Source organism: Mustela erminea, chromosome 18, assembly GCF_009829155.1.
Source record: "Mustela erminea isolate mMusErm1 chromosome 18, mMusErm1.Pri, whole genome shotgun sequence".
Taxonomy (NCBI): Eukaryota; Metazoa; Chordata; class Mammalia; order Carnivora; family Mustelidae; genus Mustela; species Mustela erminea.
The window spans coordinates 38322459-38336246 of NC_045631.1; the positions used below are offsets into that span (position 1 = coordinate 38322459).

The window sequence follows — 13788 nt, forward strand, 5'->3', positions numbered from 1 at the left end:
TGGCCAGGGAGGCAGAGGGAGGCAGCTGCAAACTTCCACAAGGCCAGAGGAGGAGGAACCGAGAGTACAAATATGGGCAGGAGCTGTGAGAGGCTATGGGTTATCGACCACAGTTTCACTGGGACACGACCCAACAGGGGGAAGGGGAAGGCAGGAGAGGCGGGCTCCAACTGGCCTGCACTGCCCCCAGAGGTCAGCCCTGGGCGGTGGGCTCCCCCTGCTGGCCATCCAACCACTATGGAGAGGTGGAGTTGAGGGGGGAGGGGGGCCCTTAAGCCCCCAACTCCCTCCTTCCTAGGCTGGTGGGGTATGCGAGCATGCGGCTGGGCCAGGTTGAACATTAATATCACACACGGCTGACGAAGTTTTATTACAGATTTGGCACAGTGATTGTCAAAGAACAGGAGGGGAACAGCTGAACCCAGGCTCAGAGAGCGGGTGGGGGATACAGAGCTCCTAGTAATGGGACAAGGCAGAGAAGGGCACCCCAGCACCATCTCCTTTGGTGGCCATAGGGTTAGCATCGTGCCTTCCCACACTCAGGCTTAAGAGGGGGATCAACCCCCAACAGGGGCCCCCTGGGAGGAGCCCATGAATGTCAGGCACCGAAGCAGCGCACACGCCCACACAGAGGAATGAAACAGTTTACAGAGCTGGTGAGTTCCATGCCAACGCGTAAAATAACAGTTCTCAGATTCTGGCTTAGTCACAGCAAACATTTACCCAGCCTGGCTCCCCTCCACAGCCTGGAGGCCATTCGTTCAAGTTGTCCTTGGTCACCAGACTTGTGCTCAAGAAGTGTGCAAACACAGTTCAGCGCAGGCCTCAATGCAGGCCTGATGAGGAATCCCATGGTGAGGGTAGGAGGTCATTTGTTTGTGGAGGTGGGGGACACTGCAACTGGTCACCTGGGGGGGGGGCTTATTAAATGCAGGACAGGATTCATGGGTGGGCTGAGGGTGGGCTCCTAAGTGGTGGTGCTGCTGGTCCGTGGACCACACGGGGTAGCGAGGATCTCAACTCGGGGGGTCTCAACTTTTGGCTGCACAGAAGTCTCTGGGGAGCTTTTACGTTCCTGAAAGTTCAGACCTCACTCAGACCAGTGAAACTATATGTGATGAACATTTCTGGGTAATTTCAGCAGGGATAGAAACCCGTGTCTAGGAGTCATCCCCCCCAGAGGAGGGGGGCAGTTGAAGGGGATCCGTGAGTACCGAAACATAGCTCTGTAACAATTCTATACCTGGAAAATGAAACAGACATCTGTGTATGTACACACACACACACACACAGACACACACACGTATGTTGTTCTCAGAAACGAACATGGAAAGTAAAGCTTGACTGAAATCTGCCTGGCTCGTAGGTACAAGTCATGAAGCCCTTCTATAAAACTCCTGACTCCCTGGGATCCAATACGTCTAGAGACACTTGCTACCTAACTAGGTAGCCCACTCCCGATTACTGGATCATGGTTGTCTCAAGTCTCTCCCCCAACTGAGAGGAAACCCACATCCGTCCAACTCCCACCTCTGGGTCCTCTGGAGCTCCAGAGAATACATTTAATCTCTTTTCCATGTTGTTGTGCTTCAGATAAGGGGAAGCAGTTATCAGTAGGGAACAGGGCTATAAAAATATCCTATTAGTAAGTTAATGAAGTTTCTTTAAGTTGCAAGCAACAGAAATTGATTCTGGCTAGTTTAATCCAAAAACTTCCTTTTAAAAAAACAAAACAAAACGAAACAAACAAACAAACAAACAAAGGGATAATGGGTGTTTTGAGGCAGGAGGGGTTAACACAGCCCACACGTGGGGAGGAGGGATCCAAGGGTCACTCAGGGAATGACAACAGAAGTGGCTGGAAACTGTTGTTTCTTGGCTGCCATTAAGGACTTGCTAAAATGCCTCTCACGCTCTGGGTCTCTCCCTGTCAAATTTCAAATTGTTGACAAGAAAAAAAAAACCAGATTGGCTACACTGCCTTGGGTGCTTAGGCTGGAACCAGTCTGCTCCTGGCGGTATGACCCAGTCACACCCTAACAGGGCAGCAGGGACCCGCCCCAGGTCCCTGGAAAAGGGAACCACACCAGCTACTACCTCTAGAGGGAGCTATTCCAATAAATCATATTCAAGGTCAAGAAAATAATTATGGGATTTTTTTCTGCCACTGTTTATGCTCCACTAGACTACCTACCTACTTGGGAGCCAACTAAAGATACAGAATTTGGAGCTTGAACTCTGAAGAGTTTTAAATATAAGGAGTGGGGGAGGGAAATGGGTTGAGTCTAGAAAGTCACGCCCACCATCCCACACCCTCTCTTAGCACCCGGTGCCAGCTCCAGCAGGCGCCAGCAGACTTCGAATCAGGGTGCGAGCCTCTCATACAGCCAGTCTTCCTCCCCACGGTGGGTCATGGGCCCCAAAGGGGTGTCTCCTGTTGGCAGGCCCCGCCGGAAGAGGATCCGGTCATGCAGACGGTTGGTTTGGCCCTGCCAGAACTCCATCACTTGCGGGTACAGGATGTAGCCACCCCTTCAAGGAGAAGCAGTGCGTTTGGTGCTCTGTGCAATTTTCCAGCAGGACACCGTCCCCACCCCCGGCGTCCCCATCCCAGCCCATCCCAGGGCCCCTTGATGGAAGTTGGAAGGATGAATCTGATGATGTTTGGGAGGCGGGGAGTAGGTCTGTAATGCCACAGATAGAGCAGTTTTGAGTAAACATGACGGTTCTGTGCCCCCGTCTGGACGCCCACCAGCTATATCACTCACCAGTACTTTGGCTTTGGCACCTCTTGTGCTTGGTAGAGCTGCTCCAGTTCCTCATTCTTCTTTCTCAGATACTGTCCAGGGGAAGGAAACACAGGAAGGCCTGGACTGAGTCAGTGAATTCACTTACTAACTGTTTACTAAGCACATGCTGTGACCCAGGGGACGCAGGTGAGCAAGAGAGGCTGGCCTCTCTCCTCTCGGAGCACAGTCCAACCAGAGGGTCAGAAAGGAAGTCCATTTCCCCCACTCCCCCAAGGAGACCACCCCTTCATTTTGCTGGAGAGGGCGGGCCCTGGCACTTGTAGTGGACAGCTGCTGGGGGATGAGCTAAGGCCCCTGCCACCCAGAGAACCAAGGAGGAACCCAACTCACCTCCCGATCGGGGATCACAGAACTCTGGTTACTGACCACAGCCCCGATTTGGCTGCTCTTAGGGCGGGAGTGGAAGTAGCACTCAGCCTCCTCTTCAGGCAGCTTCTTCACGGAGCCCTCCACACGCACCTGCTCAGGGACGGCCCTGGCTAGATGGCATTCTTCGCCATCTGCCCTCCCCACCAACACAGGTCCCCTTCCTCTCTTTCTTCCCTTTGCCACTGCCCCACCACTGCTGGCCCCAACTAGGCCAGCTCATTAAGAGAGACAGGAAATCTGCCTGGCCTGGTGCCCTCCACTGGGCTCCTCCATAGCGAGCCCCAGGTTGTCTCGGGAATGCTCACTCACCTGACGGTTGAGGGGCTCCCAGTAGAAGACAAGGGAAGCAAAGGGATTGGAGTCCTGGAAATGAAAGAGAACTCACAGTCGACCATCCGAGCAGCAGGGAGAACACCTCCACCATGCAGAAAGGAGGCAGGAAGCCTGTAATGTGCAGACCCACGGGGCAGGCATTCACTGTCACATCTCATCTAAACCCTCAAAGGTAGGCCTACTTTTCCAGGGGTAGAGACAGACTCAGGTTAAGGAACCTGCCCAAGCTCACACAGAAAGTGCTAGAGCCGCACTGAGAACCTGAGCCAGATGGACTCCAGACTGAGGCTCTGCCATTTCTCTCATCCATAGATGTGCAAGTCCGCAGAAATGCATCTACGGCCACCACGGGCTTGGGGAGTCCTTTGGATTCATGAGTCGAATGCACACAAAGGATCAACACTGGACTTGACACCAGGAGAGGCACAGAGGGGACACCAGGCGTACAATGAATGCAGCCTCTGCCCCCACAGAGCTTCCTGGATGTTTCGTGGAGGAGACAAATCTCAATCACATAACCGAACAAAGGCACAGTTATCAATGGAAAACAAGGCAGCAAGTAAAGTTACAAGTTACCACGAGGGTGAACAGCTGATGTGGCACGGGGATCGAGGACTTTCCCGAGGAGGTTACACGGGAGCTACTTAGGGAAGCAGATGACAGAGATGGGGTGGCCAGAGAGAGCACTCCTCCACAGCAGAGGCACTTGCCAAGGCCCGCAAGCAGAATGGCGCCTGAGCACAGCCAGCAAGTGCAGTGTGGCAGGGGTGGCACTGGAGGGTGATGAAGGAAGCCAGGGCTGGCCCCTGCGGGCCCCTCACCAGCTCTTTTCCCTTCCGACTCTCGAAGTTAGTGAAGAAGCGGAAGCCATCCTTGCCAAAGCCCTTCAGCAGCACCATGCGGGCAGAGGGTTTTCCGTCTCTGGGCAAAGACCAGAGTGTGTGGTCAGAGCCCATGTCGTTGTGCTTGCTACCACCCCTCTCCCCAGGTGCTCCCCTGCGCTCCCCATGCCTGTGCCCTCTTATTCTGCACTGTCAGGGGGTGCCAGCTACCCATGGCCACCCCACCCCCACCCTGAGGATCTGTCCTAGAGGTACGGGCAGGACACTATTGCCTGGGACTTGTTCTATGCTGAAGCCCCCAAAGTGGGTCTATTTGGAGACAGAGCTTTTAGAGAGATAATTAAGATTAAATGACGTCATAAAGGTAAGACTCTAATCCAATAGGCCTGGTGTCCAGAAAGATCTCTCTCTCTCTCTCTCTCTCCTTCTCCCTCCCTTCCTCCCTCCCAACCCCTGCATGTACCATGGAAAGGCCATGCGAGGACAAGCAAAAAGGTGGCCATCTCAAGCCAGAAAGAGAGGCCTCACAAGGAACCCATCCTGACAGCACCTTGATCTTGGACTTCTAGCTCTCAGAGCTGTGAGGAAATAAATCTCTGCTGGTTACACCTACCAGTCAGTGGTATTTTAGTACCTAGCAGGTTAACAAGGCTCTTGGGGTGGTGACCAACACCAAAACAACCAGCCAGGGCTTAGCAATCACAGAAAGGGCAGTTACATTAGGACCTCTACTCGGACTCTGGGGAATATCCTGGGGCACAGTACCAGAGCCCTGCCTTCAAGGCCTTACACTTTTTAAAAAAGATTTTATTTATTTGAGAAAGAGAGAGTATGAGCTGGGGGGTTGGGGAGGAGCAGAGGGAAAGGGAGAAGCAGACTCCCCACTGAGCAGCAACCCTGGCAGCTCAATCCCAGAATCCTGAGATCATGACTTGAGCTGAAACCAAGAGTCAGATGCTTACCCCAATGAGCCACCCAGGCGCCCCAAGACCTTACACTTTAATGAGTGAGGACAAGAGTTGAATAACAGGCTAATGTAAGAGGTGTCTCAAGGTTATATGACTGATTGTCAAATACATAATACAACCAAGCACTACGCTAGATTTCAGCAGAGGTAGAGAGCTTTATGGAGAAGTTCCAGGAGATGCAGCTTTTAAAGGACAGATGGGAATTGGGTAAACGGGGAGATGGGAGACATGGGTGTTGGGGGTGAGAGCATCAGGGGCAGAGATGAATGAGGGACTACATTTTTTTTTTTTTTAAGATTTTATTTATTTGACTCCCAAGAGAGAGATCACAAGTAGACAGAGAGGGGGAAACAGGCTCCCTGCTGAGTAGAGAGCCTGATGTGGGGCTCAATCCCAGCGCCCTGAGACCACGACCTGAGCCGAAGGCAGAGGCCTAACCCTCTGAGCCACCCAGCTGCCCGAGGGACTACATTTTTATTACTGAAATGGAATTAAGTAAAGTCTGATCTTTGGTTTACAGATAAGGACACAGAGGCCCAGAGAGGACAAGTAACTTGCCTGAGGTCACAGAGCATCTTAGTAACACAGCTATAACCATAAATTTGCATTCCACCAAGTTGAGAGCTTCCTAGTTTCTTACTTCACCTGTACCCACCCACAGACGGGCCCACGGCTATGCCCACCTGGTGCAGGTAGCCAGACACATGGCATTGGCTTCCCCTATGTCAGGACACTGAACGGCCTCCTCAAACCAGGCAGCAAACTGCTTCATGGGGTCCAGGGACGTCAGCTGAGTTTCCTCAAATGCCTGGGAAAGGAGAGTTTTATTTAATGAACACTTATAACGCTTACTGTGTATGTGGTACTGTTCCAGGCACTGTTCATAACAAAAAACAGTACCCAGGAAATAGGTTCTGCTAGCTCCATTTTACAGGTGAGGACAGAGGCATAAAAAACGTGGCGTAACTGGCCAGGTCCCACAGCAGTGATGGATGAATCAGAGTTTCATGTCAAGAGCGTCAAACCTATCACCTGGGGAGCATAAAAGAAAAAAGCCATATTCCTGGGCTCCACCCCCACAAACTCTCCGTAGGTCTGAGGTTCGGTGAAAAACTGCATGTTTAACAACTATTTCTGGAAAAGCTCACACGCAACTAGATTTTAAAAACTGCAGCTCCGGGCCTCAATTCTAAAACAGTTGGTTTCTCCTCCAAGGAGGGAAAAGGAAAAGAACTTCTCCAAAAGGGAAGGAAAGGTACTGACTGATGGCAGTGAGATCTAGGCGTTCTCTCCTCCCCTCCGTCCGTGAGTCAGTACCCCTCTCCCATGTGTTACTTATCAAATATTTAGAAGCTGATTATCACTGTTCCAAGCACGTTGCAAATATCAAAGTCCACAACATTCCTGCGAGTTCGGTACTCACTTCCCAGGTGAGGCAACTGAGGCCCAGAGGGGTTGTTAGTGACGCACGGTGAGCGGCAGGATCCCACCCCGGGGCCTCTCCAGAGCTCGCGTTCTCACCCGCCGCAACCCGCAGCCTCTCTTCATCCTTGTTCCCCAGAGCCCCTTCCCCCACCCCGGTTGTCTTGGAACCCCCTTCTCCTACGGGGGTGACCCCAATCCCACCCCGTGGGGCTCCTCCCCCGCCCTGCGGGAGGTCTTGCCCCGGTGGTCGCACCTCTCGGTCCCCGCGGTAACTCTTGCGCATCGGGCCCAGGTCCATGCTGACACCGCCACCGTACAAGTGGTGGAGGTAGCGGGGCCACTCGGCAGGTCGCCCGAACGTCACGGTGACGCCTCGCAATCCGCACGTCATGAGGCCGCCAGCCACGTGACCCGCCATCGCCCAGCGTTGGGTTCCGTTGGATTCGGAACCAATTTCTCAGCGCGGGAGTTTACCCGGGGGACGGAAGAATTCGCCAGCTAACAGATCCTAAGTCCTTGGAGCCAATGGGAGCTCGGGGTCGGAGGAGGGAGACAGGCGCGGAGAGGCCATTGGTTGGAGTTTTCTGGGAGCGAGGCCAATTAGAGCGAGAATAGAGGAAACCAGCGGCCAATGGGCGGCGCCTCCGGGGGCGGGAGCAGAGAGACAAGGAAATGCTGTCACCGCCGTTAACGCGCACGTGGAGGTTTGTTAAAGGTATAGGGACTGCAGCCGCCCAGGCGGGGGGCGGGGAATGAGTCGCCGGGGGCTTGAGGGGAGTGGTCAATGTTAAGTGGCTGGCCCCTAGCAGGTGCCTGGAGGAGAGCCTAGTGCAGGAAGTAGCCCCCTGGGGGGAGAAGCCGGTGGGCCGGGAAAGGACAAATGGAAAACGGAATTAGGGGCCAGGCTCTGAGGCACGGTGATGGGGAGACACAGAAGGAGGGGCAGTCCGGTTGGGGGAAGAAATTGGGGCTGGAGAGTGGGAGAGGTTGAAGTGAGTTATGGATCACAGGAATAGGGGCTGTGTATTTGCGTGAGGGTATGGGGGGGTGGTTCTGTGGAGTGGAGGGCGGGGAGATGCAGCAGGGTCAGGAAGAGACTGTGGGGTGGGAAGAAAGCCTGCTGAGTGGAAAGGGGAAAAGGGAAATTTGAGATCAAGCCATCCCAGACCAGAGCCATCTTCCTTGTCCAGCTCTGAACTCCCTCTCTCTGCCTCATTGCTTTAACCCCGGGTCAGAGCATGCTGTTCCCTTTGCTCATGATTGTTCCTTTCCTGGTGCAGCGGAGTTCACACTAGCCAGTGTTCTGGTAGATGGAAAGGTTGCCCCACCTCTCCTGGGCTTCTCTTATCTTAGCCGGGTCCCCCCCTTCTTCACGTTTTGTCCTTCCTAGGTAGTTGGAGTCTAGCTCCTAGGTAATGCCAGCCATAGCTGAGGGCCAGGGGAGCAGGTGGCTGTGCAGAGCCACTTCCAGCCTGTGGACAAAGGGCTGAGACACGGAAAATCTACCAGTGCCCATTCCGGTTTAGGCCTGGCTGGGGCAGCCTTGGGTCAAGTCCTCTCTGTAGTCCCGGTTTCTACCAACATCAGGAAGGGGAGCCGCAAGAACCATCTAGGCAGGCGCCCGGGGACTGTGTCAGGTAAGGGGAACGTCCTGCCCTTCCCAGGTCTTTGCATTACTAGGTGGTAAGCTTCATAAAGCCCTACATTAGATACCTATCATCTTTTATTATATCGATGTAGCTTGAGCCAAATGGAATCTGGAAGACCAATTTGCTACAATGAAATAATACATGTATCAAGACTTAATGATGTTGATCTGTGGATTCTCCACTGGTTGGAATTTTTTTTGCGGCATCGTTTTCCTCCATCTACATGACTGAGAGGCTTGACTGGATTGACTTTGTCTTTCCACATGGGAGCACTGCTGTTCTTGGCTCCTCCCAAACCCCTGCACTTGGACCTGTGTAAGCGTGATTAGTGCCCTTCAATACAGATGATTTGTGCATGGGGCCACACTCTTAGCACTCCTGGGCTATGCTACCCTGGACTCGGGAGACTAGGGCACCAGACTAAGATTATTTGAATAGTTTAAATCGCTTAAAAGCCAAGCGCTCAGTTAGGTATTTATTCATTCCATAGACGTTTGTTAAAGACTTTTTTTTTTTTTAGGATTTTATTTATTTGTCAGAGAGAGAGAGCACAAGAAAGGGGAGCAGCAGGCAGAGGGAAAAGCAGGCTCCATGCTGAGCAGGGAGCCTGATGTGGGACTCGATCCCAGGATTCTGGGATCATGACCTGAGCTGAAGGCAGACACTTCAACCACCCAGGTGTCCCTGTTAAAGACGACGACGACTACTACTACAACTACTACTACTTCTCCTCCTCCTCCTCCTTCTTTATTTTCTTCTTCTTTTATTGGGCACTGAGCTAGGTCTGAGAATACTAAGATTAAGAAGGCGACATGCTTCCTGCCCACAAGGGGTTTGTAGTCTACAGGGGAAGCAGATCTGAAGGCTGGTGAGTGACTGGTACTTAAACAGATACTTCTGCGAGGAAAAGGGGAGCAGAGAGAAAAGGTGTCTCCAGGAGTCAGACAGGAAGCCTTCATAAAGGAAGGAGACATTTGATTTGTCTTATGGAGTAAGTGTTTGCCAGACGGACAATGGAACGGCCATGCCAGGAAGAGGGAACAGTGTGAATAAAGGCACGGTGTGTTGGAAATGTGGAACAAACAGCCGGGCTCTCCTAGAGCAAGATAATGAGGTGGGCAGCAGGCTTGACTAACAGGCAGGGCTGGTGATCCGACAGAGGGAAAGGGCCAGGCTTTTAGACAACAATTCTGTCTTTTTTTTTTTTTTTTAAATCTTTCTTGCTGTTGTCAAACCAGAGTATCTAATTTCTATTTTTTTAAGACCAGATGGACAGAAAAAGTACTAGATTCCAATAGCCTCTCCCATCCTCCACGATTAGCAAGGAAGTTTGTCGTTTGTTGCCTTTCTAGATTTTTCCCTTCTGCCTTGAAAATAATAAGTAGGCTTCTGTTGTGCTTTTCCGCCTAGTGGGATTTGGTGTCTGGATCACAAAGCAGCCCCACAGCTCAAAAGAGAGAGGGGACGGCCTTACTGCTACCGCTGAAACCCCAGTAGGGGTTTTGTCTGGGTGAGAGAAATGAATGTTTTATTGTTCCTGCTTTTTCTTAAACACTTTGCCACCCTCCTCCCTCCCCCAACTTTGTAAAATTATTAATCTTTTCTTGAGAGAGTCTTAAGTATATAGAAAATGAGTGGTAATGCTTCATCGTACAGAAGAGGCACCCTGGTTTCTCAGTATGAAACAAAAGGGCTGTGTTGTGGGGTTGGGGACTGTGCCTCGCCTGTCTTCTTCCCATGTTTTTGCCTTTATGTTCTTAAGTCACCTTTTTGTCTAATTGTTTGGGTGAATCCTGTATTTCACTTGGATCTTAGTGACTGTGTCCGGGGACCTGGCGCTGGTGACCGAGTGGCTGGTGGGTCAGGGAGGGAAAGGCAGGGACACAGAGACATCTAGTGACACTGCAGAAGCTGGGAGCTGGGAGCCTGGTGCAGGAGTCTGGGATGGGGCCCCAGGCGAGGCTATCACTCATGGGGATAAGCTGAGGTGCCATGGGTTGGACTGTTTGTTGAAGTGGGGCATGTTGGAGGAGGAGGTTTGGGGGAAAGAGGAAGCTGATCAGACCTGCTGAGTGTGAGGGTTTATGGGACACGCCTGTTTGGTCAGGTTTGATCATTGGGTTTGGAGCTTAGGGGAGAGGTCTAGGCTGATGAGACAGGGTTGGGCGTCGCGAGCTCCCGAGGTGGCACCCGAAGCCATGGGGGAGGATCAGAATGTCTGATAAGAGGGCCTGGGAGAATTAGGGAGGATGAGGGGCAGGGAGGGACGAGGCCCTGGAAGATGGCAGTGATGCCAGTGAAATGCAACCTTCCAGGGGGCCAACGGCAGGTCAGAGGGGTGTGCTGGGGGCCCGAGGCTCAGGCATTCTTGAGCCCAGCCTTGGGGTGCACTCAGGACACACAGAAGCGGGGTTCTTGGTGCTCTGCCAACAGCCACCTCAGCCCCGAGTAGTATGTTTGTTGGGGGGCCCCAAAGGGAGCCGGGTCCTCGGAGGCTTGCAGGGGGATCTAGAGGACGCAGACCCTTCCCTGAGTGGCCTGCTTGTGGTTGTGTGGTCAGCCCCTCTCACAACCCCTGGGTGTGCTCAGGGATCACTTCCCAGATGCATCCTTCCGTTCGTTTTCCGCCCCAGCCCTCATTAGAAGCGTCTTCCTGGGAGGGACCACATCCCTCACCGTCTCTGGCTCCTTCTCAAAATCCCTGCCAGGAAACGCTATTCTATAATGTTTATGCATAAACTGCCTTCGTTAAGCTTCTCTGTACCTGGGTGCCAGGCAAGGTGAGTGGGCCTGGGGGCCCGGTGGGGGCCGGGCTGAGTGTTTCCGTGGGCTGGAGGGATGTAACGCTTTCCAAGGCTGAGTGAGGCATTAGGGCATCAGTCCAGTCCCAGCCCTGGCTGCGTTGGTAACTGGGGCCACAGGCAGAGGGAGGGGGGGCCTGATGGTAGGTTCCTAGGCAGGACCCAAGGAATATGACCTGGCGGCTCCTTAGGCTTCCTTTGAGAAATCCTGGTCGGTCCTGGCTTTTGGCCTGACTCCTGGTCACTTCGCCTTTCCTCTCACCGGTGCCTGTGATGAGACAGTGTTTGACTCCCCTGATTCAAGCCCTGATTCTCGGCCCTGACCCACCGTGCTTTGCTTTCTTTTCAGCCAGCCCGTTCTGGAGGCCATTTTCCCAGGCTCACGTCCCGCCCCTTCCTCTCCCTCTTCCCCTCTTCCACTAGGAAATCCAGCTGCCTGCCACCTTTCCCAGCAGGACTGCAGGCCCTCTCGTGACTTTATCCCAGCCCAAAGACCTTGGTCAGGTCACAAGAGGTCTCCCAAGGCAGTGAATCACTGCGTGAGGGTCCCTGGAATCCCCCAGCCGCGTAGACCTCAGCCACACTCCGTCAACCACGGGCGCCTGCTGCGTCCAGGGACCTGAGGGGCTGCGTGTGGCTCCTGGTCAGACTTAAGTGTGGGGCCTCAAAGGGCTCTGGGAAGGTGATTGTAAAGACGGACTGAGGAGTTTGAAAGAAGCCTGAGCTCTTTGCTGCCTTAGTAGTTTGTTTTTTAAAGGTGTTTTGCCTGGAATGGCCTCCAGGAGGGAGGATCTGAGAAAGGAGGGACCCGGCCCCCTTTCCTTCCAGGCTTGAAATCCTAGTATCTGCAGTCAAAGAGTGACAGTGCTGGGACGCCTGGGTGACTTAGTCAGTTGAGAGGCTGCCTTTGGCTCAGGTCATGATCCCAGCCTGCTGGGATCAAGTCCCACACCGGGCTCCTTGCTTGGTGGGGAGCCTGCTTCTCCCTCTGCCTCTGCCTACCTGTTTTCTCTCTCTCTCTCTCTGACAAATAAATAAATAAAATCTAAAAAAAAAAAAAAAAAAAAAAAAGAGCCACAGGACTGAGCATCACTGAGCAGACAAGAGGGAGTGGTGAGGGGTGGCCTTGGGGCAAACAACCCTGAAGAGGGAAAGGGGCAGAGGACGGTATTGGGCAGGATGGCCCCCACTCTTGAGCTGCTGGGGTGGCCTGCTCCCAGATTTTCAACCAGGGTCTACCAGGTGTCCTGGGGACGCCTCTGGCCTGGGGTGAGCCAGGGCTGCATGATACCATCAACAGTCCCCCATGCCCCCAGCCCAGCAATTCTCCAGTAAACCAGGGCTGGATTAAGGCAGAGGAGGGCCCACTTGCCCCCAGTGTCCATTCTTCGCCTGTGCCATCACCCACGCCGGGCAGAATGTGTTCTCCCACTCCCTGTCTGCCTCTGGCACCCCACGGGAGGCAGAGATAGTCAGGCCTTAGTTTTGGACCTGAGTATCTGACTGGAGAGGGGAAATCCCAAGTGCCAACAGGCATTTCTGCACGTTGGGGCCTGGCACCCTCATCACCCAAGGTTGCCCAGGAGTCGGGGGGGTTTCCGCACAGGAAGCATAAAAGCATGTGACTTGGAAAAAAGCACGCTCTTAGGAAAGGATCATTCTTTGTGCAGAAGAGCAAAGCTAAGGGGCCATGGGGCAAAAAGTGGGCAATGTGTTACTATTCCCCTTCCCTCCACCAAACCCATCTCAGAACACAGCAAGACACTTTTCCAGGAGGGAGAGACACTCCTCACGTCTCCCCCCGCCTGTGCAGCAATGAGACAGAGGTCGGATGGAAGCTGGTTGTGGGGCCGCGGTGCCCCGGGGAGTAGCACTGTTGGGCTGGGTCTCCCAAAGGGCTTGTGTGCAATGATCAGGGACAGAGAACCTGTGATCTGAGGTCATTACCTTTTTATTTCTATAGACATGAGGGTGGACTGGCTCTGAGGAAAAGCTCTTTGGTTGCCAAGGCAGGTCGCCAGTGACAGAGGACAAGCAGGGAGGGAGCGGAGAGCGCAGCACCCAACCCGGCAGGGCCCGGCACAGAGCCGCGACCCTCGACCCTCGACCCTCGCTGTATCCCTTTGAGGTGAAGAGGAGCTATTGTTAGGAGAAAGCACACACTGTTCCGTGTGACTCACTTCTCCCTTTAGCCCAGATGCTCTTCTGGCCCTGCTGGGTTTAAACGCGTGCAGCGACGTTCTTCTCAGAGCTCTGTACACCACCACCACACCCCACCCCGCCCCGCCCCGCCCCAGAGCCCCACCAAAATCAGAGCTGTGGCACTTGTGCTGCCCTTTCTGGGCTGGAGGACGGAAGGAAAACACAATCCGTGGCTGGGGGTCCTCTCCTGGGTAAAGCTGGGTGCCCAGCTCTCCACCCTGGGAATGGAACTGCCTTTCCTCCAGACTCTCCAGCCTCCTGGAGGTGACGAAGCCGAGGGTCCTCTGGCTCTCTCCACCCCACAGTTCTCGCTACCAGGTTTGGAGGCTGAAGCCTTCCTCCCAGGACCAGGGAGCTGAGCAGAGGAACTTACTTGCCCCAAAGGCAGG

At 53.6% G+C, this 13788-nt stretch overlaps 1 protein-coding gene and 1 long non-coding RNA gene across 11 annotated transcripts in view; one reads left to right on the plus strand and one right to left on the minus strand.

The window, feature by feature from the left end:
* Positions 1–336: 336 nt before the first annotated feature.
* PNPO (pyridoxamine 5'-phosphate oxidase) lies at positions 337–7181 on the minus strand. 3 transcript variants are annotated; one of them, XM_032319954.1, is made up of 8 exons: positions 7001–7181; positions 6006–6130; positions 4334–4433; positions 3489–3542; positions 3141–3269; positions 2769–2839; positions 2327–2532; positions 337–1243 (listed from the first exon to the last, which is right to left on the minus strand). In XM_032319954.1, the coding sequence occupies exons 1-7, from the start codon at positions 7163–7165 to the stop codon at positions 2364–2366; spliced, it is 813 nt and encodes a 270-aa protein (XP_032175845.1). In that variant the 5' UTR covers positions 7166–7181; the 3' UTR covers positions 337–1243; positions 2327–2363. The 3 variants fall into 3 exon arrangements, with proteins under 3 accessions (XP_032175845.1, XP_032175846.1, XP_032175844.1); XM_032319955.1 differs by having other exon boundaries at positions 337–1263; XM_032319953.1 differs by having other exon boundaries at positions 337–1927.
* Positions 7182–7356: 175 nt separating this feature from the next.
* LOC116577135 overlaps positions 7357–13788 on the plus strand; it is a 32157-nt gene continuing 25725 nt past the window's right edge. For 5 of the 8 annotated variants that reach the window (XR_004280403.1, XR_004280409.1, XR_004280405.1 and 2 more), the window contains exon 1: positions 7357–7462. This is a non-coding gene — a long non-coding RNA (uncharacterized LOC116577135). The other 3 variants (XR_004280408.1, XR_004280411.1, XR_004280406.1) reach the window with 3 other exon arrangements.

Bases quoted from the DNA above. Each gene is read 5' to 3' on its own strand.
- PNPO (XM_032319954.1), bottom strand. From the start codon at position 7,165: ATGGCGGGTCACGTGGCTGGCGGCCTCATGACGTGCGGATTGCGAGGC. The intron at 6,131-7,000 runs GTGCGACCACCG...CTCCTTTCCCAG, and splicing joins GTTACCGCGGGGACCGAGAG to GCATTTGAGGAAACTCAGCT. The intron at 2,533-2,768 runs GTGAGTGATATA...TTCTCCTTGAAG, and splicing joins GTGCCAAAGCCAAAGTACTG to GGGTGGCTACATCCTGTACC.